Source organism: Aotus nancymaae, unplaced genomic scaffold, assembly GCF_030222135.1.
Source record: "Aotus nancymaae isolate 86718 unplaced genomic scaffold, 86718_ANA_hifiasm-v0.15.2.pri h1tg000003l, whole genome shotgun sequence".
Taxonomy (NCBI): domain Eukaryota; kingdom Metazoa; phylum Chordata; class Mammalia; order Primates; family Aotidae; genus Aotus; species Aotus nancymaae.
Window position 1 is genome coordinate 38,177,056 of NW_026988414.1, and position 27,107 is coordinate 38,204,162.

The 27,107-nt window shown below is 47.8% G+C and overlaps 1 protein-coding gene across 1 annotated transcript in view; it reads right to left on the reverse strand.

Moving 5' to 3' along the window:
* DNAI1 (dynein axonemal intermediate chain 1) overlaps positions 1–27,107 on the reverse strand; it is a 64,236-nt gene that overhangs the window by 9,569 nt on the left and 27,560 nt on the right. Inside the window, exons 3-13 of the mRNA XM_012463240.2 lie at positions 26,526–26,624; positions 26,250–26,330; positions 22,397–22,523; positions 21,997–22,112; positions 21,630–21,749; positions 20,538–20,597; positions 18,387–18,521; positions 14,248–14,332; positions 10,282–10,399; positions 9,944–9,987; positions 4,264–4,511 (exon numbers count right to left, since the gene is read on the reverse strand). Of these exons, the coding sequence (XP_012318663.2) occupies positions 4,264–4,511; positions 9,944–9,987; positions 10,282–10,399; positions 14,248–14,332; positions 18,387–18,521; positions 20,538–20,597; positions 21,630–21,749; positions 21,997–22,112; positions 22,397–22,523; positions 26,250–26,330; positions 26,526–26,624 (1,233 nt within the window). The remainder of the gene's footprint in view (positions 1–4,263; positions 4,512–9,943; positions 9,988–10,281; positions 10,400–14,247; positions 14,333–18,386; positions 18,522–20,537; positions 20,598–21,629; positions 21,750–21,996; positions 22,113–22,396; positions 22,524–26,249; positions 26,331–26,525; positions 26,625–27,107) is intronic.

Below are 27,107 nucleotides of genomic sequence, written 5' to 3' on the forward strand. Positions count from 1 at the left end.
CAAGTTTCTGTTGCCAGATGTGGAGGCCTGGCCAAGCCATGTCCCGGAGAGCTGGGGTGGGGCTGGGTGCCCAGAGTTTTCCATTCTCTAGCTCCCTCCAGACCGCCCATGCTGGGACCACCGTCCTGTCCCCCCCCCCACCCCGTCACAAGCAGAGGACCAGTGAGGGAGGCCAAGAACCCGGTGCCATTGCCTGCTGCCTATAACTGCAGCTGTCACCAGGGTTGTTGGGGACTGAAGTGGAGAATGGGTTGTTTCTCCCCAGCCAGCCCAAGGCCTGATGGATTGGAGTTACAGGAGGGGGGCTGAGTCCTGTCTTGGCCTGTCCAGGCAGCTGGCTGTTTTGCACTTTCACTGGACTAGAGAGCACCACTGGACTACAGAGCTTGTGAGGTGTAAGTCAGAGCCAGCCCTAATATTGAGACCACTTCTCCTTCTGTGTAAAGGTGGTCCTTTTAAAGCGGGGAGGGGACAGGGGGTGTCAAAGGCCAGGCTGTAAGAGGCGCTAGGGAGCTGCAAAAGGAAGTGTTTAATGAGCAGACGCCAGCACTGCATGGAAATTGTATTTCACACCCCACTTAGCAGCCTGATGCCCAGTGGGGGGTGGTGTGTGTGTATTTGCAAGTGACTGTGTGTATGTGTGTGTGCAAGTCACACACCTGCTCCTGGGGTGGAGGTCGGCCAGTAGGAATAAAGCAAAAGAGGGAGGGTGGTAAGTGAGGTTAAGAGAATGAATGAATTCCCAGGGACCAGGTGGTAGGGAGGAGCTGGAGCCTGCTTAACTGATTTATTCTCTTCTGCCTTATTTGATTAGGGCAGACCTACTTGACCCTAGTCTCTTGCTCATACATCCTTCCTGCCTCCTTCCCCAGAACTGCACCAGCATGTGCATCCGCATGTGCGCACACACACACATGCACACACACACAGTGTTGCTGGTTGAAGCTTCACTGTAGGGCTTGCACAGAGCTGGCTATTCAGGCAGGCTCCCTGGAGAAGAAGCCTGTGCTGTGGGACAGGAGCCCAATCTTCTTAGAACAGACAGTCCTCTCCTTGGCTCCAAAACCTTCCGTGGCTCACCACTGCCAACAGAACAAACTCCTTCTGCCTCAGCCTGGCATTTGAGATCTAACACAACCTCTCTGGCCTCCCCCAAATATTTCTGACACAATCCCATTACGTGGGACTTAGACTCTGATGTCTCTGACATCTCATTCAGCAGCCTGGCCCTCCTTCAAGCTCCAGACTCATATAGCTGACTGCCTGGAGAACACCTCCCTCTGGGTGTCCCTTGGGTTTCTTGTATTAATTTCTGGCCAAACCTGTTTTTCTTCTGCCATTTCTCACTTCTATGGATGGCCTACTAAGTACCTCAAACCCAGGCAGCATCAATTCTTCCCGTTCCCCATATCTAATCAATTATTTCCCTCTATTGATTTTACTACCCCCTCAGCTCTCAACCCTGTCTTCTCATTTCTGTCTCCACTGCCCCTGCCCTAGCTCGGGCTTCAAAAATGCTCATGCTGCAGTCATAGGATCTATCCAAGAGACAAATATGGCCATGTTACTCCTCTGCTCCAAACTCTCTGATGGTTGGGCAGCAATTTCCAAACTATGGTCAGGAGGTAGAGGGAATGATAATAGGGGACCCTCAAGCAACATGGTCCTACCAGAGCACCACTCTCAAATTTTTAATACATTGGGCTTCTGCATGAACACTTCGCTTGAAACCACTGACCCAATGTCCGAGCATCTTAATAGATAAGCACAGGGTGTTTCAAATGATGTGTCACTTCCCAACAGACTACTCTGCTTGATGCCCCATGTCATTGCACATGTGGCCCCCTTTGTACCCTTCTTCATCTCACTAACTCTCCTCCCTCACAATCCAGCTCAGGTGGTGCTTCCTCTAGAAAGACCTGCCCAGCCCTCCAGCCCCTGGTCCTCGTCCAGGACAATGTGGGTGCCCCTCCTTGCACACTTCTACTTTAGCACTTAGCATGCTGCTCTGCCCTGGGCAGCCTGTGGCTGTGGTTATCTTCACAGTGGGAACTCCAGAGATCAACCAGAGGAGCACACAGGGAGGAGTTACTGAATGGATGAATGAGTAAGTGAATGAAAGAGGGAGGAAGGAATGAGAAGAAAGGAAGGGAACAGGAAGTGAGTAAACAGGTGAGAGACAGGTGGCTTCTGCCTACGTCACATGCCATGATTCTATATAAGAACCTGAGTCTCCCATTTTGCAAAGGCAGCAGCCCTGTTTTCCTGGCAGGATAGGACGGCAGAAGGCTGCCCTGTCCAGCTGAGTTCCTGTCTTCCTGGGACTTGCTCGGTGAAAGCAATAATGCTTCTTCTCAATGCCCTGCAACCTGCTATTTCCTGCAACCTGCTGTTTTCCCTGCAACCTGCTATTTGATTTAGAGAACAGAGCAGAGTAGGAGTAGGGTAGTTGGCCTGGGTCTCTGCCCTTCTGATTGGCTTGAGGAAGGAGGGTGATCAAGCCAACCAGAGATGCTCTGCGCTTGGCCCTAGGCTATCTGAGTTGGGAAAGCAGGGGAGGGCTGGGCCGGGTATGATCACGATAAGTCTTTTCTCCTCTCCCTGAGCTTTAAAGTTTCTACAGACATCCTCCCCCTGCCTGGAGACCTTCACGTGCCTGGAAGGCCTGCTGATGAATTGGGAGGTGGACTTTTTGGTAGAGAAAACTCCTGAGGCTACAACCTCTGGTCTCTGCTTTGTTGGAGAGTAGCTAGGGAGGGTGTATGGCAGGAGGGTCTGCCTCCCTCCCACCCTCTGCCCCAGGCTCTGGGTAAAGGATAAAGCTGAGAGGGCACCATGGCCCCTGTGCCTGGGCAGTCCTCCCTCTGCTCAGGCCTGTCAGTGCCAGGGCAGGTGTCCACATGTCTCAGGGAGCTCAGGGCTGTAAGAGGCAGGAGTACAGAGCTTGGCTGCAGACTGTCAGGGCAAGAGGGAAGCAAAAGAAGAGAAGACAGAGTTCCCAGTGCTACCTGATGTGCCCAGAGACCTTGAGCAATGTGAGGCAGAAATTCATCCTTAGATCCTCCCAGATCTGCCCATGGGAAAAGAGTACACAGCCTTTGAAGGAAGGGGATCTTTGGGACACAATAAGGAAGGGCCTGCCAAGCCACAGCTAAGTAAGAGACCCTCTGAGAGTGAAACTGAAATCTGCGCCCAGTGGAATATGATGGGAAATACAGAGTCAGGGTGAAATCCAGCCCCACTGTCCAGGTAATGGTTCCAGACTGGTGCCAAACTTCTGCAGAGGCCCCACGCACCACTCTAAGCCTGTCTGGAGAAGAGGGGGTGCTACAGAGAGGCTCAATGGCAGACCTGGCCTACCAGGCCTTACATTCCCACCCAAGGGCAGGCAACTAGCAGCACCTACCCATCTGGGAGTTTCCCCAGATCTAGCCCAGATGGCAGATGAAAAGCCGTGTGGGGAGTTGAGGAAGCTTGTGGACAAGGACCTGGTCTTTAACATACACTTGACCCTTGACCAACAACTTTGAACTGCATGGGTCCAATTATACACAGGTTTTCTTCTGCCCTTCCACCCCAGAGATAGCAAGACCAACCCCTCCTCTTCCTCCTCCTCCTCAGTCTCCTTAATGTGAGGATGACGAGGATGAAGACCTTTGGGATGATCCACTTACATTTAATGAACAGTAAATATATTTTCTTCCTTATGATTTTCCTAACATATTTACTTGCTTAATTATAAGGATAGAGTATATAAAACATACATAACACACAATATATGTGTTATTTCACTGTTTATGTTGTCAGTAAGGCTTCTGGTCAAAAGTAAGCTATTGTTTTTGAGGACTCCAAAGTTATGCACAGATTTTTGACTGTGTGTGGGGATCAGTGTCCCTCATCCCCACATTGTCCAAGGGTCCACTGTACTCAGCTGGAGCCTGTCAGGCCCTGGAAGCTTCCAGCTATGACTTCTGAGTTACTGATCGCCACATCTAAGAGATCCTTGGCAAACAGATGGGGCCTTCCTGAGGGGTGGTCTGGGGCAGCAGACCCCAGCTCTCACTGGAGACCCTCTTGCCTCCTGATTTTCACCTTCTGTTCTTTTCTGCCTTTTCTCACACCCAGATCCTGGACTGCTGGTACCTGCCATCCTCATCCCCCTGCCTGTGGTCCTCTCCTCCCCAAGGTCCCTCCCTCCTCCAGTGGCTCCAGGCCCACACGCTGGTCCCGTCCCCACCCCTCCTACCCTGGTTTGAGGCTGACCTGCCACACAGGGTCTGTGTGCTTGCCAGACTTGGCTGAGCTGCGGAAGGAGGGCTGGGAGTGGGGCTTCTTGAGGTTGTAAATGGCCACGTTGCCATCATAGTGGCCCACTGCCACAAGGTAGGGGTGGTCCACGTGGATGTCGAGACACATGATGCCGCTGTCACTGCTGAACATGTACTCAGGGAAACTGGGGTTCTTCATGCTGTAGAGCAGCAGCATGCCCCGGCTCTGCTTCATGAAGTCATCTACCCAGGGAAGATGGGCAGCTGAGGTTGGAGGATCCAACTGCCCTGCCCGGGAAGCCCCTCACCCCTACCCCACTAGATGGGCAAGCCCTGCTCTGCTTTATGTCGGTCTCACACTCCAGAGAGTGTGAGATTCCTCTCTGGACTTTATCTTTTCCATCTGTGAAGTGAATTTATGAGATCTGACTTTTCCCTTCTCAAAGTTCATGGAAGGATCTACAACCAATCAAGGTGACTAGGTTTATTCTCCCCAAGGTGCAGGAAAGGGGGATGTGGACTCAGAGAGCTTCTAAGTGAAGAAGATGTGTGAGCTTGGGAAGGAGCAGTACCCTCAGTGGGGGTTTGGATGCCCAGCCCAGGGGCAGGCAGCTTTCCATAGATGCCCGGATAATGCCCATGTACCCCTCCCCCCTGCCAAGTACAGGTTAAGCTTGAACATGGAATTGTCTACAGTGAGTCCCAAACTAGCCACGTATGAGCATATCCCCACAGTTCCAGGTGCAGCCTGAGCTCTAGATCTAGGCACGCGTCCCAAATCCAGAAGTCCCAGGCCAGCCATTCAGGCTTCCACAGGCCCACCTGGCTTGGGCACAGTTTTTGGTGACCAACAATGGACCACTCAGCAGAGGCCCTTGTCCCCATCAGCCCCATGTCAAGGGAGTGCCTCCCACTCTTTCTTTCATTTTCTGTATACTTGGCACCCATCCCGATATGTAGTCATGAACATAGTTCCAGCCCTCCTGCCACCAGCTCAGTCCTCCCAGCCTCCTCATCAAGCTCAGGGGAGCCGGAGCTGGAGAGGAGGAAGGCTGCTGCAGACTCCACCTGGGGGCACTCTGCCAAAGCAGAGGGCATATAGCGGTATCAGGCAAGGACAGGAGGAAGTAGATGCCAGGCTACAGAGACAAGGATACCAGTCCAGCCACTGACTGACAGCAGGCTTCCTCTCTTCCTGTGCTGTCCTAAATGAGTCTAGCCCAGGACTAGCTCCAAGACAGCAGCTGTTTAATGACTCCCTTATTAAGTCATGCAAAAAGGCACTTGGAGGGGGCGTGTGGTAAGCAAAATAGGGCCCCTCTGCAAAGATGTCCAGATCCTAATCCCCTGAACCCATAAATATGTCACTTTTCATGGCAAAAGGGATTCTGCAGATGTGATTAAGTTAAAGACCTTGAGATGGGGAGATTATCCTGGATTATCTGGGTAGACTCTATGTAATCACAAGGGTTCTTATAAGGGAAAGAGGGAGGCAAGAGAGTCAGGGAAGGAGATGAAACCATAGAAGCCGATGTCAGAATGATTTGATTGCTTGCTGGAAGGGGGCCACAAGCCATGGAATGTGGGCAGCCTGTAGAAACTGGAAAGGACAGGGAAACGGCTGCTCTCCTGGAGCCTCCAGAGGGAATGCAGCCCTCTTACCACCTGGTTTTGGTTCCATGAAACCTATTTTGGACTTCTGACCTCCAGAACTATATGATAATTTTGTGTTATTTTAAGCCATTAAAATTGTGGTAGTTTGTTACAGAAGCAGTGGGAAACTAATATGGTAGACATTTAGGGAAAAATGACCAAAACCTACTTTTAGGAATTAGAGAGAGAGGCTCTCATAGATGGTACTTTTTTTTTCTGGGATGGTTTGGAAGCCATCCCTCTAGAAGTCAGCTGGATGGATGTAATGCTCCTTGGCTCCTCTGATGACAATAATGAAACCTTCTCTCCATTTCCTATACCTCAGCCTTGCCACCTTGGACTCCAGGAACAGAAATGCTGCTTGTGTTAGGACCTTCATAGTTTCCAAAGGCAGGGGACCAGCCCAAGGCTGCTCTAAAAAGGGTATCAGTTGCTAGAGGGTTCAAAACCTCAAGCATGGCCCAGAGGCCATGGTGCCAAGCTGGGCTCAGTCTCTTGAGCAGCTGGGCTTTTCCAGGCACTCTCATTCAATTCAAAGTCATATTTAAACAGTGTGGAAATAAAAGCAAGGCCTTAGAGACAGAATACATCAAGCGGGACATTTAATTTGATTTAGGGAAAATGAGGCAAACATTTGAGAACCTAAATAACTAACCAGTAATTAAACTAACAACGGGAATGCCCTTGCACTACAACCCAGCAAGCACAGTGGCCTTTATGGACTGTATTTACAAAGAGACCTGACAACATAATTAGTCCTGTAAATTTTACGCAGCCTGCAGCAGAGGAGTGATGGATTTTGTGTGTGGAGGATGAATGAGGAGAAATGAGGTGGATGAATTTCCATTTTCAGTAAATGAAATTAACACTGCTTAATTAGTGAAGCTGACAAATAAATGATCAGGAAAGATTTAAATCCCTACACATGTATCTCTGGCCTGGGCAGGCTCAGGGACAGGCCAGGATGAGTGGTGGGACAAAGTACAAATAGATTTAGTGCTGGAACTCAGAGCCTGATGTTGGCCCCTTTCGAGGGTGCTGTCCCCAGAGAGAGGCTGGGCTTGGGGACAGCTGGCTCCCCTGCTCTTCCAATATGTGGCTCTCTGGAAAGCTTCCTGCCCCATCTCCTGTGTAACAGCCTCAGGATCACACAGAGCATCCTGATCTGTTCCACTATCCGTGCCTGGCAGACCTTGAGGAGTCCCTGTGTCCCTGCTATGAACTGGCTAATGGGCTGGAAAGGACCCCTTCAGTACAGCCGGCTGACATAATTGCATCCCAGCAGTCCCAAGGCCATATCTTCCTGGGCTAGTTCCTTTGCCTTCCAACCTTCCTCCACCTGCTTTGTACCTACTGACAGCCTCTTTCTCCACTCTGCTGGCAACATGGAACCTGGTCCTAGGGGGCATCCCAATCTTTGCCCTTTAAGCAGTCTAATGTGCCCACTACCTGGTACCCAGCAGCGATAGAGGGGACGCATGAGGGTATATTTCTGTGCTGTTGCAGGCAATTGCCCAGATTTTCTTTTCTCTACCTGCTTGTTCCTGGCTGGCTCCAACTAAACTGGCCTATCCCAGAAATGAGGGATTGGCCCCAGTCCTTCCTAGGGTACATACCTACCCCTGCCAAAGTTATATTTGGCTGAGTCACAGAATAAATATCTGGGAATAAAAAAAGGAGGTTTATGAGGTCTAAACTAAGCGCACCAGAGTCAAACCCAACAACAAATCCAAATTCTCACTCCAGTGTTTGTCCTCATGAGGCAAAATCTGATTCTGGGAGGGTGGTATCTGGAGCTTCCAAAGACAGTGTGATGGATGCTGGTGAGACCAGCTGCTCCTCACAATGACCCACAGCCAGCAGCTAGGGTGCCTTCTGCCTGCCCCAGCTTCGCCCTCTTTCTCCTATGGAGGCACTCAAGAGCATGGGATTCCCGGAGGCAAGCTCAGGATGGATGCAGGGGTCTTCCTGAGTCCCAGCCCAGCCTGGCTCTGTTCAGGCCTCTGTAGGTGGTTCTGAGATATGCAAGGCTCTGGAGAATAGATGCTCAGCTAGCCAACAACCCCTGAACCAGTGACAACAAAAGCCAATACCACTGCCGCTGCCACTGGGCCCTGCTCCCTAAGAGACTCCCCTCTGTCCCCACAGCCCCCTTTTCTGCTTAGGCCCCCTGAGGGTACTGCAGGAAAGCTAGGGGAAAGAATGACAGACAAATCAGCAGTGATTGTCCTTTATGTGTAGGTGGTTCCTCCACTTGCAGCATGTTTACTTCTCTCTCAAGCGTACCTCACAATAGCCCTGGAATGGAGGTCTGGCAGGTTGTCAGCCTTTCTGTGTCACTGATGAAGAAACCAAGGCTCAGAGAGGCTTCTGGTCCCAGGTATGTCACTGGAAGTGACACCTCCACCCCTAGGACTGTAGCTGATTATGGGTACCACTCAGGCACATGGATGTAGCTAACAGGATCAAGGAAGGACAAAGAGACCTTTCCCAGGTAAGCACCTACTCAAAGGACGTTGCGGGCTTGTCAGGCTTGAGGTCATCTGCTGGTGGGAGGTGAGTTACTCTACTGCTCCTGCCCAAAGTTGACCAGCCCCCCAGCCCCCACAACAGCCTCCACATGACCCTGACCAGCTGAGCCTGCTTCTGAACCTGGGTGGGAGGAGGACGGGGCTAAAACTGAAGCAGTTTCTCCTCCCTCCTTCTGGGGAGCAACCCCTACACCCCTGCCTCAATCCTGGGCAGAGAGCCTGGGCTGAGAGCAGCCTCACAGGAGGGTCCACACCCACTCCTGGAAGGGCCTGCCCAGCCCCCAGGCCCCGTTCCAGGCCCAGTAGCTGCAGCAGAGGGGGAGGAATGTGCTCGTTCCCTGCCAGAGGGGGGAGGGCACTTTCCACTTGGCAGCAGCCCACCCTCAGGAGTGGGGACATAAAGCAGGCATTTAGGGCATCCTCAAAGGCGGCCCAGACCACAAGACTGGGAGCAGCTCCAAGATCTCCTCCCTGAGAGGAATGACAAACACCCCCTCCCCCTCCCCATCCTGGTCAAAGAATGGGCGGACAGGCAGTCTGAGGGGCAGTGACTGAGAGCTTGTATGCCTGCCAGCCAGCAGCAGCTTGGAGAACGGAAAGGTTTTTGTGTTTGCAGAAGCTGATCCTCCCAGCCAGAGAAGCTGTTAGCACTGGGGAGCTGAGACTACTGCGAAGTGTAGGGCCCTCTCCCGTTGGGAAGGAGGAATGTCCAGGCCAGCACAGCACTAGGGGCTTCTACTGGGACCAAGTCACATGAAGGGAAAGCAAATTGCCTGGACACAGTTTCCACTGTGCTGCCTACTGACCTCAGGTGGGTAACTGGCAGGGGTGGGCACACTCTGGACAGCAGTGGGCTACTAAAGCTCAGGGGCTCCCATCTCCTAGGCCCCCACCCACCCAAATCAGGAAGGCCTGAGGAGGACGCAGGAAGGGGGCCTCCTCCACTCCACTGTGTGGTAAGGTCCTGTCCTCTCTCCTTGGGATGCCTGCACCAGTCTCCTAACTGGTTTCCTGGCCTCCAGTCTCACACCTGCAATGCCTGCAATTCCTCCATGCACTGGTCATGTCTCTGTCCTTCTTGAATTCCTTCAGTGGTTTCCCCTCAGAAGGTCTAAGCTTTTTGGAATGGCTTACCAGGCCCTTTGAAGGCTGACCCTGGCCCCGCCAGCAGCTTCATATTCTGCCACATTCGTCATGCCTCCAAGCCTTTGCATCTGTGGGTCCCTCTGCCGGAAATGTTCTCCCCTCTTTCTCGTCAGAATAACTCCTTCTAGGCTCCATTGGCACATCCAGCTTAGAATATTCCTTCACCCAGCACTAATTGTCAGTAGGATTGTGGGTCTTCCCCATTAGACTGTGAGCCCCCTGCGGGCAGTAACTATGTCCAAGCCATCTTTGTATTTCTTACAACCGGCAAAGAGCCCTGCACAGAGTAGGTACTTAGTGTTTGCTGTTTACATGAACAAATAAATGAATAGCCAGATCACTTACAGGAGCCATATCCCACTGCAAACAGATCCCTGTACTTTGGATTCCTGCAAAAAAAATATGAATCCATTGGCATAGGAAATGAACATGGCCTTCCTGTGGACAAGGGGCTTCCCATGGGCACTGACTAACTACACTACAGACATCTATTCCCCAGCTTAGACCCTCACCAACTGGGAGTCCTGGGGGTGGTCTCGTGATCTCATTAGAATCCAAGTTCCATATTTTTTCATACTGCCACATGTCATACTCAAGGTGGTTAAGTGCAGAAGGGGCTACTGGGGGTCTGGCATGTAGAGGGCACTCAGGGGCTCTGGGTTTGCTGCAATTCCTATACCTACCAGCAGAGGGCGGTGACGGACAGGCGCTTGGTTTTGTCATTTTGGAACTTCCAGAGCGGCAGCAGGGTACCCTCCTGGTCCCGGTATTCGTCAGCAGCATCCTCGTAGTACTTAAAATCTTACACATACACAGGCAGAGTCAGCCCTGGAACTGCTACTTTATGGCAAACCAAGGTCTACCACTTACTGTCTGTACCTCCTTGGGCAAAACAATGAACCTCTGTTTTAGAGTGGAAATAATAATACTACCTATCTCAGAGCTCTGTTGTGAGGATATAGTAATCGAGTTAATATATGCAAAGAGCTTAGAAAAATGCCTAGCACATGGTAATCTCTATGTGTTAGCTACTGTTACCGTCACTGTTGTTGTTGGAGGTACATTACAATAAAGCAGCCACGTCTACCTGGATAAAATCCCAGGTTTTGCAGCCCTTGTTCCCATGTGTTTCCCTAGCACTTCAGGAGGCTCCATTTGGAGCAGCCAAATTTCAAGGGTTCAGCTGCCAGGAGCTGATTAATAGTTCTATTAATTCTGCCTCCAAAATCCCTAAAATGCAGCCCATTTTCATATCCACAGCCAAGCCTCACTATTTTGAAGCTGCCTGGGTCCCCCATGGGTTCTCTGAACTCAACTTCATCTCCTGCCCATAAACTGTCTCTGCCTCCCATTTTCTTTAAGTTAGATAGATGCCCCATTCTTCCACTTGTCTAAACCAGAAACTGAGTAATCCTTGACTGATCTCTTTCCATCATTTCTCATATTTTCCTTCTGACTATATTTTTAATTCATTCACTTCTCTCCAAACCCATAGCCCCCGCCCAGGTTCAGGCCCCAACATCCATCATCTGTATTATGACAACATCCTTCTAACTGGTCTCCTACCCCCAGTAACTCTTCCTCCAACCCTTGTTTCATAGAACAACCAGAGTGAGAACAAACAAATCACCTCACCACACCCCTTTCCTCACTCCACTGAAAGCCCCTCAATGGCTCTCCTTGCAGAGGAGATCAAACCAAGGCTCCTGGCCGGCACTTCCATATTTTTTCTTTTTCTTTCTTTCTTTTTTTTTTTTTTTTTTTTGAGACAGAGTTTCGCTCTTGTTACCCAGGCTGGAGTGCAATGGCGCGATCTCAGCTCACCACAACCTCCGCCTCCTGGCTTCAGGCAATTCTCCTGCCTCAGCCTCCTGAGTAGCTGGGATTACAGGCACGTGCCACCATGCCCAGCTAATTTTTTGTATTTTTAGGTAGAGACGGGGTTTCATCATGTTGACCAGGATGGTCTCGATCTCTTGACCTCGTGATCCACCCGCCTCGGCCTCCCAAAGTGCTGGAATTACAGGCGTGAGCCACCACGCCCGGCCCCCACTTCCACATTTTTTCTAGTCAGCTGTTCATGTCCCCTCCATATCAAATCATGCCAATGAGTCTAGTTGTCTCCTGTTCTGTGTGTTTTCATGTCTAAGATGTCCTGTTCTTCCTGGCAAACTCCTACTCACTCTAGATCTAGATTAAACTCCTCTTCTTCTGTAAGGCCTTAATTTTCTTTTGAGCAGTAGTTTCTTCCTCTGTTCCAGCCCTGCCTCTCCTCTACTGAAACATCTGTCACACTAGGTCGCCTCTATCCTTTTGCCTGTCTCCCCTACAAGACAGAACCTGAAGAGCAGGAAGCATGTGTATTCATCTCTGGATCTCCAGTGCCTAGCACAGGGCCAGCCACAAAACAGACAACCAAAAAACTGTTTAAAGAATGCAGTGAAATTAATCAACAGAAGTGAAGTAGTTCTTGGTCTTCTGTCAACAAAATGTGACCAATTAGAAAATGAATCCTGTCATTCAATGAAGCCAAGGACACGCCTAGGCATCGCCCTGATATCTCCTATAGTGCCCATGCCTTGAGGTTGTGGGACTTCACTCAAACCTCAAAAATGTCTCAGGACGAAAAAGATTCCAGTGGTCAGAGAGGCGTGAGCCTTGATCACATCAGAGATTCCCCAGCTTGGGTTATCTTTGAAAAGACTTCAATTCAGAGCAGAGATTAATTGGTAACACTTCTCTATTTTCATGTCTCCTTCATGATTACACTTTCCCAAAGGGGAAAGAGTATGCAATTAAAAAAATCAAAGTTCAGTGCATTTTTATGTGACTGTGTTCTTATAAATGAAAGTGGTTCACCAAGGCCAATTTCTCCATGGATATTAATCAGGTTTGCAGCCCTTTGGTGGGCCACTTGCAGAGGCTGGGTTTCAGGAAGCCAAGCTGTGTGAGTGACAAACTCATTCACAGCTGTTGTGTTCTTTGACAGCTTTGAAAAGCACTCAAGATCGTTTTCCAGCCTGAATGATAACGAGGGGGCTTGTTTAGGCTGCTGGTTTTGGCAGCCCTGGTTTCTGTATCCCATGGGTGAGCAATGAGCATCAAGTCACCAAGAAGAGTCCTAGGCTGTCAGCAAAGGAGACCAGCCAGTGTCGAGGAACTGCCAACTCTGGGAAGGCAGCTGCTCCAAATAAATGCACAACCTCTTAGGGAAATACAAGCCACTTGGGAATTTGCTGTTCATGCCATGGGAAGGATTCTGTTTCCCTGACACTGTCAAAGACACCAGAATTTCCCAGGCCCCCAGGATTTAAGCATTTCTGAATCAATCTCTTTCTTCACCTCATCACTAATTAATCACCAGGATAGATCTATTGAGTGTGTTTATTTGAAATGTCTCTTCCAGCTCAGTGGCTTTGCAGCCTAGTGGTGAAGTGCTTAGGCTATGGATCCAAGGGGCCTGTTTCGAGTTCTGATTCCACCACTCACACCTTATGTTAGCTGTGACTTTGAAAAAGTGGCAACATCCCAGCCTGAGTTCCTTGTCTATAAAATGGAGATGATAATGGTATTCACCTCACAGTGTGGCTATCAGGAACAAACAAAATAACAACATATAAATTGCACAGCACAATGCCTGATAACACAGGACACTCCCAGTGAATGCTGGAGCTTGTTTCTCACTATTATAGCTGTTCCCTTTTCTCCATCCCTTAAGACACAGGCTGGGTCAGGGGTGATAAGGCCTATTCCACCCCACATTTGAACTTCACCTTCATTTCTGCCCTGCATTGTACCCAATCACACCCTCCTCCAGCCTTGCTCTCATCAAGCTGTGTCCCTGCCTAGAAAGCTTCAGTTCTTTGAACTGTCTGCAGAGATAGCTCATATTCCTTGCATGATATTCAAGGCCTTTCATAAACAGGCTCCAACCACTTCTCCTGCCTGAACTCTCACCTCTTTTCAACGAAGCCCTATTTGGGTCAGGGAGCCTGCTGCTTTTTGTCCCCAGAGTCCATTCCTACTCAGTTTCACTGCCAAGACACTGCTCATGACATCCCTGCCCAGAACATCCTCCCTGTAGCTATCTTCCCTCTCACACTCCACTTCTCCCTTGGCATCTAGCTCAGCCCTCTCCAAAGCCTCCTTGACTACTCCCACTCATCCCTCACTTTCCTTCTTTCCTACATGAGGATCCCAGAGTGGTTTCTGTCTACCCCATACATTCTGGCACATATAGCATTCCCAAGGTGCACTGAGTGGAGTACATGGAATAGAATGAGGAAGCTCAAGACCTCTATTTGGGTCTGCCACTCACTAGTCAGGTGGCCTTAGCCTTAGCTTCCTCATGTGTAGAGTAAGGGTAAGTCTCTGCTCTGCCTGCCTCCCAGGGTTATCAGGAAGATGAGACTGGATCACCAATGTGCAGGTATTCTTTGCTGCACCATTGTCAGATCTCATCAGTATACCCATTGTTTCTTATGCCATCAGTCATGGTTAATCCGCATAAGTCTTGTCTCCCCAGTGACATCCATTTTTTCTCCACTTGCACCTATAGGACCTAGCATGAGATACCCAAATAACCCAACCTTTTATGAGAAATTTTTAATACAGGCAATAATAGTGGTTGCCAGCACTTCAACTCTTACCTTGAGCAATATCATCATATGTATTCTGGTTGACCATCCGCTCCATGATCTTAGCAGCTTGGGACACTTTGGTGATATCATCAATCTGTGGGGATACAGAAACCTCAGGTCCTCAGAAACTAGCACCTGGCAAGGTTATATGTCCTGAGCCATGTCACACTTGCAATTGCTTCAGCAGTGCCTCTCTGACACCACTTAACCCAGACAGCTCTGTAAAGGTTTCTCTGCATGTCTCAAGGCCCAGCTCATGCCACTACTCTCTTCCAGGAACTCCTACCTCACAAGTGGCACAAAGGGTCTGAGCTGATATATTTGGCCCCTGGGTAGAACCTGCTTCATGCTTTTCATTCTGGACTTGTTTTAGAGAAGGCCTATCTCTGGGCACAAAACAGGGCATTGAAAATAGCCTGGGAAGGGTCTGGAGGGGAGAGCAGACAAGGGCAGGTTGGAGCCTTCTTTGGTGAAGGCAGAAAAGTTTTACCAGCTCAGAGAATGACGAGACTCCCATTAAAGGCCTTAGTGTTCATCTGGTTTCAGTCCTTACTCAGTCAAAGGCTGAGGAAGACACCAAGGACCAAAGAGGGGAGAGATATGCTTATACACACAGAGTACAAGGCAGAGCTGAGACTCCCAATTCCAGGCCCTCCCCACAGCCCAGACTAATGAGAAAGCAGGAAGCTTAAAATCAGGAAAACGTGACTCATCTTGAACAAAAGGAAGCTTGCCATTGTGTGAAATTCCATAAATCCACAAGATGAGGTACTGGGTAGGCTGACAGAAGAGCAAAGAGCTTGGAACTGACAGGAAAGGCCCAGAGGGTTTAGGGTAGGTGGCAGGAGTGAGCCAGCTGAGTGGGCAGCCCTCCAGAGTGGGGCCAGGGGGCCAGGCCCATGGCTCCCGAGGATTCAATTTCCCTGGAACAGCAGCATCAGGTAGCAGTCAAGAGAATGGGTTTGGCCAGTCATAGTGGCTCATGCCTGTAATCCCAGCACTTTGGGAGGCTAAGGCGGGCAGATCACAAGGTCAGGAGATCGAGACCATCCTGGTCAACATGGTGAAACCCTGTGTCTACTAATACAAAAAAATTAGCTGGGCGTGGTGGTGCACGCCTGTATTCCCAGCTACTCGGGAGGCTGAGGCAGGAGAATTGCTTGAACCCAGGAGGTGGAGATTGCAGTGAGCTGAGATCGCACCACTGCACTACAGCCTGAGTGACAGTGCAAGACTCTGTCTCAAAAAAAAAAAAAAAAAAAAGAGAATGGGTTCTAGAGCCACACAGACCTGCACACCTATCCCATCCCACCAATTAGAACCTGGTGGCAACCTCTGGCAAGTTACTTAGATTCTGAGTCTCAGAGTCCTCCTGGTAAGTTGGGGTGGATGGTGGTGTCTGCCTCATCAGGTCATTGTGATAGTCAAATATAATAATACATGTTAATCTTTAACCCAGTTCCTGGCGGTGATGGTGTCTGAGGAAACATGCAGAGTAGTGCGGCGGAGGGTTATGAAGTCACTTCTGGGAGACTGACCTTTGAGAACCTTTTGCCATGGCTGAAAGAGACTCCAAGTTTATCTTAGAAAACTGACCATCCTAGAAAACTGAACAAGGAGGACATTCATTGGAGTCTTACAGTTACAGACCTCAGAGTTCACCTGGTCCCAGCTATACTCTATTCTCCGACCCAGAGCAGGAATCATCTCCCCTCAGCAGCTTCCTGGCAAGTGTTTTCTGTGGCCAGATAGCCAGTTAGCTGAAACTACCTCCCTGCACCTTCCACCTATGGGCCTAACTCTGTCCTCTGGCCACAAGGAACTGGGTGATTGATGATAGTTCCTTTGAGGTAGGAGGACAGAGCCACACGCCCTCAAGTCAGCATTCCCTCGGGTGACTTCCCAGCTCCATCAGTCATGACATGGCATATCAATAACAATAGCTACCATTTATTGATCAGTAGCACAAAAGTGGTATGTTAGGGGCTGCACTAGTATTATCTTAGGTTCCATGACAATCTTGCAAAGTAGTATCATTAGGGTGTCTTTACAGATGAAGAAACTGAGGTTCCACAAAAACTGAGCTAAAAAACAGCAAAGCCAGGATATAAACCCAGGTCTGTAGGCTCCAGGGCCCATGCTCTGAGACCCACACAGCCAGCCAGTGCCTCCCCAGCCTGACCACTCCTCTCCTGTTCCTGGGAGACGCAGGTTTCCAGTTGTGTTCTGAGGAGAGTGTTGTGGGCTGTCACTTCCTTGTCCCAGATACTATGCTACTGGAGCAGCCATATATCTTTATTAGTTCTGACTAAACTTGTGGGCCTGTGAGCCTTTTCCTCCATTCTTGCCTAATAATTCTGATCAGACAAACTTGCTTTGATTTCTGTGAATTCACCCAAATCACTGACAAGACAGAGACCTGAGGTCCACCAAGGAGGCCCTTCCTATAGGGTATCATTAAGTTTTTCTCTTTTCTCCCCTCTAGCACATTTGAGTTTTCTACCCACATAATCAGACCCCGTTCTTTGAAGAAGGGGTATCACTCTGCTCAAGCACTGAGCCTGGGCAATTGGGAAGGTGACTGTCTCTCCCACTGTGTTGCACAGACAGCCTGGCCCAGTACTTAGGATTTCTAGTTATTGCCCTGGGGAGAGGTTGCACACCAAGGCAATTGCTGGGTGGGACTGGGGGAGGGTGTCCTGCCTCCAGTGTGGAATCTTGGTCCAGAGGGTGGAATCTGCTTGTATCATAGTCTTTTTTCCAAGTCAGGTAAGCTTGAAGAGTCCGGTGTCATGGAGAGGAGTTGTCCCTCATCCCTGAGGATGTTAGACACCAACTCTAGCAAGGCTTAGAACACAGGTCAGATTCTAGTCTCAGCCACAGGGACTTTTCTTCTGGTTTCTGGGTCCTAGCAATTACAGTTGAGGTTTCTCCAACCATGGGTCTCAGCACAGAGCTCATAATCCCTGATGGATCTTCATGTGAACCCTGACCTAGGCAAGTGGCGCCCGTGAAGCCTCTAACCTCTAAAGAATGGATCAGGGGAAGCCAAGGGTCTGCACAGAGTAACTCTCAGGGCAGGAGTTTCACCTCAGAGTGCCAGTACCCAGCATGGCCATATCACTAGGTACTTAATACCTAGATTGAATAAAACAGCATTCAGACAGTTCCTGTAAAGCCAAGGCAGGGGACTCTTAAACTTCCCCTAAAATGTGATATTATCAGGATAATGAAACAGAATTGAGTGGAAGCGGACACACCTCAGGCATAGAAAGCAGCACCTCCTTTATCTGGTCTAGCTTCGATTCTGAAGTAGAGCAGAACCACTATTCCAGAGCAGCCATGGGAACTCTCCGAGGTGCTGAAACCAGTCCCCAGATTCCTGTGGACATTGTCCCTCCCATACCATTGCAAGTCAAACCCATCCTGATCCACACTGGTTCCTGATCCTGATTTCTCTCTGTTAAAGGGACAAATGTGGCCCTCCAGCGTCTCCATGTGTTGACCTTCCCTTCAGTGACTCCCTATAGATGCATCACTATGACTCCCATGATGATCCCAAACCTATGCTGGCTAGACCCCCAGTGAGCCTCCCAACCATGACCTTTATAATGACTTCTATGTGGCTCTTCATGGAAAATATAGCCCAGGGTGGTCAAACCCATTGGCCTAGCATTGATGGTACCTGTGATCATCTCTGATCTGGCTCCTGGCCCTGAAGATTCACCTACAGTATAGGGCACAAGTAAACCCAAGTACTGAAAGTGAAAAAGCATCTCACTTTCCCAAATCCTATAAGCCCTTGCCCAGGGAAGTGGCACCTTATCCTCACATCCCACCCCCACCCTAAGCAGACTCCTCAGCTCTTCCAGAAGGCATATAGTTCTTTCAAAAAGAAACATGTCTTCTATATAATTCTAAAATCCTGCTAGCCTCCAGATATATTGAACTGGAGGGAGGTATGGAATGCTAGAGGCATTTGTAGCTCTCCTCATATCTTCCCCTAAGGAAAGAACTATTTATACCTCAACATTAGCCCCTGATATAAGCATCTTTGAAACCCTCCCCGACAGCCAGGCTTCTGTCTACCCAGAGGCCAAGGTCTCATTCAGAATTCTGTGGCAGAGCTATAGGAACTAACACCAAACCTGAGACTCCAGAGATGTCAGCTTCCTCATGGCCATCTTCCCTGTTTTTATAGCCACTGGGGTCTTTGCCTTCTCCTTCTCTTTGGTCTTTTCCTGCTTCTCAAGTTCCTCTACGTAAGCATCATAGATCTCCCACTAAGCAAGGGTGAGATGAGAAGGATCATTGTAAGGTAATCTTTACCCAGACAGCCCTTTTCAGCCTTCAAGACTTAAGAAGTTGGTCATATTAACCCTGGCCACAAGCATCCTCTACTTGACCCATTGGAATTATGTATTCAATACCCGTCTTCCCTGCAAACCACCAGCTCTAGAACAAGAATGAAAGAGTTATAAGGACATCTCTGGGCTGGATTTATCTACTCCGAAACTCAGAGGCTGGGTTAGTTGGAGATCAACATTGTTCTAGCATGCAGCCCCCAGCAGGCAGAACAAATGGGCAAACATCAGGCCAGTTCCCATTTTTTTGTTGGTGATTTATAAGACTCTGAATTAGAATATTTTAAAAATAGGCTGGCACAGTGGCTTATACCTGTAATGCCAGCACTTTGGGAGCCTGAGGCAGGTGGATTACTTGAGCCCAGGTGTTTGAGACCAGCCTGGGCACCATGGCAAAACCCCATCTCTACCAAAAATACAAAAATTAAACAGGTGTGGTGGCATGCGTCTGTGGTCCCAGCTACTCAGGAGGTTGAGGTGGGAGGATTGCTTGAGCCCAGGAGGCAGAAGTTGCAGTGAGCCATGACTGTGCCACTGAACTCCAGCCTGGAAGTCACAGCAAGACCTTGTCTCAAAAAAATAAAAAATACATATATTTATATAATATATTTTATATATTATATAAATATATATATTATAGTGCTTTCAATAAGGAACATGTCTTATTTCTTATATGTATTATATATTTAATATATAATATATGTATATATATTATATATATATTAAATAGACATATATGTATATATATTATATATATACATTTTATATATATGTATATTTTAAATATACATATATATGTGTATGTATTATATATATACATATATATATCATATATATGTATATATATGTATATATCCATATATATGTATGTATGTATATATTATATATATATACACATATATACATATATATGAGATATATACATATACACATATATATGAGATATATATATATACACATATATATGTATATATATTATGTATATATATATATAAATCTATCTATCTATCTATCTATCTTCATCTTCCCACCTCCACCCTAGACATGGTATAAACATACTGGCTTGGGCTGGCTGTCTATGGCACTGACCACACCTCATCATTAAAGGTAAGGGAACCTCTGCTAAGTGGATCTGACAGGAAGAAAAGCCCCAGGATAGTAGCAGAGGAAGCAACAAGGATCTGGGGCTGGGTAAATGTCCCCATCACACCGTGTGCTCCCTAGAGCTAGGCAGTCACTGCCACCTGGAGGTCAGATAGGCACATCCTACATTTAAAAATTCCCCCACAATCTCATATTCCACATTGAAAAGTACTTCAACCTTTGTAATCTCATTCAGACCCTCCAACAACTCTGTGAGGCAGCTTGTCATCCTCTCTTTACAGAGAAAAAAACTGAGGCATTAAAAATGACATGGTTTGCTCAGGATCTTACTGTATGAACAGAAAATGTGAGGTCTGAGATCAGATCTCCTGGCACCATAGCCTCTTCAAATAAGTGTGGCCATCCAGGAGGACTTGAAGGGGAAGGGGGGCTACAGGAACACTGCAGGCTGCTGAAGGGCAGGATCAGAGTACTAACACTTCTTGGGCTGCTTAGGAGTCAGTCATAGGGTGCCACGGGTTCCAGAGAGTTCAAGGAAGCAAATGTTCTCCCCTGGCCCCGGAGGAAGCTTCATCCAGAAGCCATGCCTGTTTCCAGCCTGGACAGCTTTGCCCTTGGGTCATGTGGCTGGTCCACAGCTCACTGGATAGGGACCTACTGTCTCATGTGCCTGGTGTTCAGAGCCTGGATGCTCAGGACAGTGAGCAGGAAGGCTGGTAGATGAGGAGACTGTCAGAGGAACCCTTGACCCAGTGTTGCCTTTGCTGCTCAATGAGGAAAGGATACATAGAGGTGGGTGGTAAGGGTTTTCAGGCTGGCCCAGGGTCTTACCTGATTGGCTGTGGCTGAAAAGTTTGTCCTGGGAGGAGGCTCCGTCTGACATTCTCTTTCCTGGAGAATAAGACAACAGGAGACCTACAGAAAGCCCTCAACTCCTTCTCACTTAATCCAAACAGTACATCTCAAAGATGTACTGTTTGGATTAAGTGAGAAGGAGTTGGTTGGGGCTGATGGGTGTGGGACACAGAGCTGGGGAAGTAAAGAGGGGCATGGGTGAAGGACTGAATGATGCATTCAAAGCCTATATTATGTCCATTCTGGCCTCCCTCAGAAGAATTATAAGCTAGAAAGTAGGGGCAGGGAATCCTGTTTGTGCCCATTTTAACCAAGACACATTCCAAGTAGGGGATGAACAGATCTGCAGAAAGCCAGGCCAGGGCATAGAGGTCAGCCTCTGGCAGGTCATCAGACTAACACCCCACGCCCTGAGAAGGCTTCTCTCTAATATGAGGGTCTCTGGTTCTACCAGGGGAATACGCCCCCTTCCCATTGTGCATCACCCAGATTACCAAATGTCAGAATAGAGACCACACAGGGTAACAAGGCACTGTCAAAAACTCACCCTGTAGACCTTGCCCTCCATCTTCAGATTAATTTCTGTATAACCCTGCCCTTACATGTGAGTTTCTCACCTGAAACCCTGAGAGGCTCCCTCCACCTGGTTCTCAAGAGCCTCTCTTATGAGTCAGAGAACTTTCTGGCCTTTGCCAGCTGGTCCATCACCGAGATCATTAACTTCAGTTGAACTGGCTCCTAGGCCTCCTGTTCCCCAAACACATTGTGACTTCCCCTCTCCTCCCAAGTCCTAATTTCTACCCCTCTACAAAGCCCAGATCCAGTTTAAGCCTCCCAGTGGAGTTTTGGGGGCTCTAGCCTCCGTGTTACTCCCTTTAAACCCCTGCCTGGATGGCTTACAGAGAGTCCTGAACACATGCTCAGCTCTGCTTGGGGAGATAAACTGTGGCATCTGTTGTCCTGTCACCTCTACCAGGCTGAGGTCTGCTGAGGCCAGGGTCAGGCCTGCTTCTTCCCTGCCAGGCACAGTGAAGAGCTGTAAAGGGGCTAGGATGGGGGCTGCTCTACCCGGAGAGGGTTGTTGAAGGTCTGTGAAGCCCTCTCACTGAAATTGAACTGGTTAGTGAGCTTTCGCTCCTTGGGCTGCTTAGGAGTCATCAATTCTTCTTCAGTCACTTTTTCAGCTGCCTGAAAATAAAGACCCAGAGGATCAGGACTCAGCTGTGAGAAGGAGGTGGTAGAAAATTGGGAGATGGGGCAAGTCCTTTCCTGGGATAGGACAGAGGTAGGAGAGAGTGATGCTGCCAGACACATTGGTACCTGCAGCCTCTATTCTCACCTTCAGTTTCCCTCCTCCCTTCCCAATTTACCCACGAAGCCGCCATCCACAGCTTGAGCAGGAAGAAGAGGGATGTAGAGTGATATTATACTGTACCCCAGCTGCAGGCACATCTGTTTGATTCCCAGGCTCAGTTTCTAACTCCTTGGGCTCTTCATCTTCTTCAAGGTTTTCCGTTTCTGAAATCACCACCTTGGCAGACTCCTGAGAATCTTGGTAGGATACTGCCAATGAGTCCAAAGTCTAGGCCTGCTCTCCCAATCCCTGGCAGGGAGGGCCTTCTTGGTCTCTACTTTTCAGACACTACCTGTCCCTGGGGTTGTCCTTGGCCTGAGTGTGATGCATTAGCTCCCTGACCTATTCAGTACAGCCAGTGATTGGACTTTATGTTAGCAGAGGCTCTGCAAAGTTCTGGCTTAGAGGTATACTCCCTGGAGTGAACAGAGTGAGGGGAACAGGCTCAGGGATATAGCCTCAGGATGGCCCAGAGTCCTACCTGCCACTAACTCATCGCGATAATGCTGCCGCCGTCCTTCATCTGAGTCTTTGGGGATCAGGTTCCCAACCTGGGTGTAGTGAACTGCCAGTTGGTTCACAAAGCCAGTAAGCTTGTATGCGCCTTCCTAAGGAGAGAGGGGCTGAGTCAGACCAGGGGTCCCTAAAAGAGCTGGTCAAAATGTAGTCTGCTTTCATTCTGTAAGATCAAAGATAGTCCATCTTTGTTAAAGGAAATGTAACTCACCAAATCCTCAGTTAATCTGAAATTTTCACTGCATTTCAGTTTAAAGAGAAAAAAGAAGAGAAGGCAAATCAAATAAAATATTTTTTTAAAGTTGTCATCAAGGATTTATTTTAAAATACTTTGCCTTTCCAACTGCAAGTGGCTCCAGATATGCCTATCACCAGCTTATATGTCTTGTCTCCTACATCCATGCCAAGAGTTTCTAGTTTACTTTCCACACCACATACCACATTCCCTGGGCAGATACAGTCCTCAGACACACCTGGCATGGCCCTGTGTCCACTGTACTTAGTGGATTCTAAGGCTGGATAGATCCTCAGAGACAACCCCAATCCCCTAATTTCATACAAGACGACCATGGAATTCCAGAAAAGATTTGGGTTGGCACTTGTCCGGGTCACACAGCAAATGAGAAGCAGGATTAGGCTTACAACCCAGGTCATTTTGTTCATTCATTCTTGAATTAATTTTTGAACAGCCTCAATGTGCCAAGTATTTTCCAGGTGCCTAGGATATAAAGCTGAGAAGAAAGCAGACCACAATCCCTTATTTCACAAGCTTATAGTCTGGTTTCTGCAAAATCCTTTCAAGTCATATAGAAAATATGTTTGTAGGCACACTAGGGTAAACTCACGGTACAGGAAACCAGTTCATGGGCTCCAGCTGCACAGATCTCCCTGCCCCTGGAGGGCTGGAAGGATTGCCATCACACAGGTTGGGAAGCTCTAGATTTAAAAGTCACCACAGAGCCCTTTCTCTTTCAGTAACTCAGATGTATGGGAAGATGGAACAGTGCAGCGGTTAAAAGCATGGTCTTTGGAGGCAGGCAGAATTGGGTTCGAATCTTTATTCTGCTTATTATCTTCACGACTTTGGGCTTAAACACTCCAACCCTTAAGTTCTTCATCTATAAAAGAAGGCTAATAATATCTAATTTGCATGATAGTTGTATTAAAAATAATAAAAACAACTTATTAACACAGTGTCTGACACATAGTAAGTGCTCAATATTAACGTTCAACAAAATAGTAACTATTTCCATGATGAAGGTTCCCAAGGGAATAAATTATCCTTATAGTTTTATTTGATATTTCACCTTTATCCTGTTCCCAGTAGTTGACTGGGATCTTCCTCTTCAGTTTAGGAATGAAATTCAGACTCCATGGCTTCTGTGAGTGGAGGGAAGGCATGCCTAGATGAGAACAATCTGCCTCCGTACTCCAGCACATCAAAGGAAAGTAGCAGCTTTGGGGATCTAAAGCTCTTGGATCTTTCAGGACCAATGAGATGGAAACCAGCTCTGTGGGGATATGCCACCAGTCATGGGAGGCTTTTGGAAGGTTCGGTAAGGTGAGCTTTCCCAGGAGACTTGGGCTCCCAAAGGAGGGGCAAGAAGAGTGTGTTGAAACTGACAAGGGAATGCCAATCCTCTGTCTGTAGTGTGCTTCCCATGGCCGGCACACTGAGTCCTACAGAGGTCCTCTTTCATATGTCAGAAGGACAGGACCCTATAGAGTGTGCCATGGATCCAGCACAGCATCAGTGAGGATAAGGCAGCTTCTCTATGACCTTTTGGGGCAGCCCAAAGGAAGCCATTCACAAAACTCTTGAGTAGCCCCTTTCAAGAAACATATCTGGATTTGTTTCAGCATCTTTGTGTAGGGGCTGACTACACAATCTTAAATAAGAAGCAGTGTGTTCAAGAAATCTTTCACAAACACTCTTACACAAATGTTCATAGCAACATTAGTCATAATAGCCAAAAAGCAGACACAATCCAGATGAACATTAACTGATGAATGGATAAATAAAATGTGGTTTATTCATACAATGGAACATTATTTGGCTAAACAGAAATGAAGTAGTGACACATGCTATGACATGAATTGAAAACATCATGCTAAGTGAAACAAGCTAGTCACAAAAGACTACATACTGTATAATTCTACTTATATGAAGTGTCCAGAATAGGCAAATCCATAGAAACAGAAAATAGTTTAGTGGTGGCTGAGGGCTGGAAGGGATGGAAGATTGACGAAGAACAGCTAAGAGGTTTGGGGTTTCTTTGGGGGGAGTGAAAATGTTCTAAAATTGTGGTGGTCATTGTATAACCTGTAAATATACTAAAAGCCATTGAATTGTACACTTTAAGTGGGTGAATTGTATAGCATGTAAATTAAATCTCAATAAAATTAAAAAAACGAACAAAAGAAGAAACTATTCTTGTCTTCAGGGAAGAAGACAGGGGAGAGAGGGAGGTTTCATTTTCACTGTTTTTTAAATCTTTTGAATAGGTTTCTATTATATGTTCAAAATATTATACATATATATTTAAAAATTTTCTTTTCTTTTTTCTTTCTTTCTTTCTTTTTTTTTTTTGAGACAGAGTTTCGCTCTTGTTGCCCAGGCTGGAATGCAGTGGTGTGATCTCCGCTCACTGCAACCTCTGCCTCTTGGGCTCAAGCAATTCTCCTGCCTCAGCCTCCTGAGTAGCTGGGATTACAGGCATGCACCACCACACCCGGCTAATTTTGTATTTTTAGTAGAGACAGGGTTTCTCCATGTTGGTCAGGCTGGTCTTGAACTCCTGACCTCAGGTGATCCACTTGCCTCGGCCTCCCAAAGTGCTGGGATTACAGGCATGAGCCACCGCGCCTGGCCATATATTTTAAATTTTTTAAAGAAGCAGTGTAATGTTGCTTGGGAGTCAGACAAACTAGTTGAAATCTTGCTTTGAATTCTGGTTAGGTGACTTTTGTAATTTGTTTTTATCTAACTAATCTAAGTTTTCATAAAATTAATATATTAATAGTCCTCATACCAAAGAAATGGGAGGATTATATGCGATAGTCTATGTGAAAAACCTAATCTAGGACCTGGCACTGGCACACAGTGAGCATGGAACAAACAGGTTTCAGAATAATGAAATAGGAAACATATGCATCCCTTCCACTGCAGCTCAAATGTACTTGGAAATTCTCCTCAGTCGATACCCACAGGAGCTGACTTTGCTATGAATATAAACAGTATTGTCCCCTACAAAGGTATACCAGTATGTGTCTACCAAGTCAGAACTCACCCACCCATGCCATGTGTACTAAAGGAGGGCCCTGATGAGGTCACTGGCCTGTCTGGCTGTGACGTCAAGAAATGCTGAGACTGGAGCCTGCTAGAACTTCTCCAGTGGGGCTGGGGGTCAGGAGGGAAGAAGGCCAACTCCTTTTGTTCAGAGGGAAATTGTACTCCATCCAGGTGGCTGGGTAGAAGAAAACTCAGCTTCTGAAGACCCAATAGTTTATGTTAGTTAAAAACATGTTACACATATCAGAAAAGCATTTTTCTAACCAAATGATTCATTTCAAGATTCTTGAGAAGAGTGGCTCTGCAGGACACTTAAGACTACAATTAGTAAGACTGCAAGGGAGATTCATAAAGAAATTTCAAAAATCTCTAGAAAACTCCATGTGAAATCTCAGGATTCCAGCCAAGGACCTTAGTTTAAAAGTGCTCTCCTCTAGAATTACTGAGAGGCTTTTGCAATGTAGCAAGTCACTATCACTCCAAGGAGATGGGTATAGATGTCCCTGCCCAGGAGGGGATGACTTACTTTGAAGCTGTACCTGACAATGTTCTGGGGTGCGTGTGGGTTGTTGGCTGTCAAAATCCGAGTGAACTCCTCCTTTAACTCCTGAGGGAAAGAAATACCAAGAGGGTCATACATGAAGGCCCCCCAGCCCCATCTGAGGCTTAGAGGATCCCCCAGAGTATCAGCAGACATCTCACATCCAGGTTCTGGGCAAGCTCCTTATCGTGTACTATGGAAGAACACATCTCTGAACCTTAAAGAGGTACAAGGAGCAAGGATAAGGGGCTACTCACTCACCGCATCGCTCAACTCCAGCTGGTCAGGGGGTCTAACTGTGGCTTTGGACTGGGCCCATTCATCTGTACCTTCTCCCACTTCAGTCCCTGAATCTTCATCCTAGACAAAAACCTCACATGAGGCTGGGAGTGTCTGATCTACTTAGACAAACAAGCAGGAAGCACCTTCATTCACAAACACTCCCAGAAGCCAAGTTCTGCCCCTTGTATGTAGAATACAAAATGTACAACATACCACTCATGAAAGAGTCCAAAAGAACAGCTCAGGCCAGAGTTCTCATTGTCTGGAAGATCCTGGCCACCTCTGCCTTGGGGGTCAGGGTAGCTGGAACTTGGAATGTTGGTAGGCCTTTGGCCCCAGTAGTGGGACCAGAAGAACTGGTTCCTCCCTACTGCCTTCTGTAAAGCCCAGAAGCTAATGTCTAGGACCAACAGCCAAAGGCAGGGCTTTATGCAAAGTGGTTTAGACATCAAGAAAGGATGACAAGTTGTTATTCAACTTTAATTTATATTTTATCTTCCCATCTGCCACCTTAAGGTTACCCAATACTGTCTGTACTTAGTTACTTTAAGTCCCACAGTC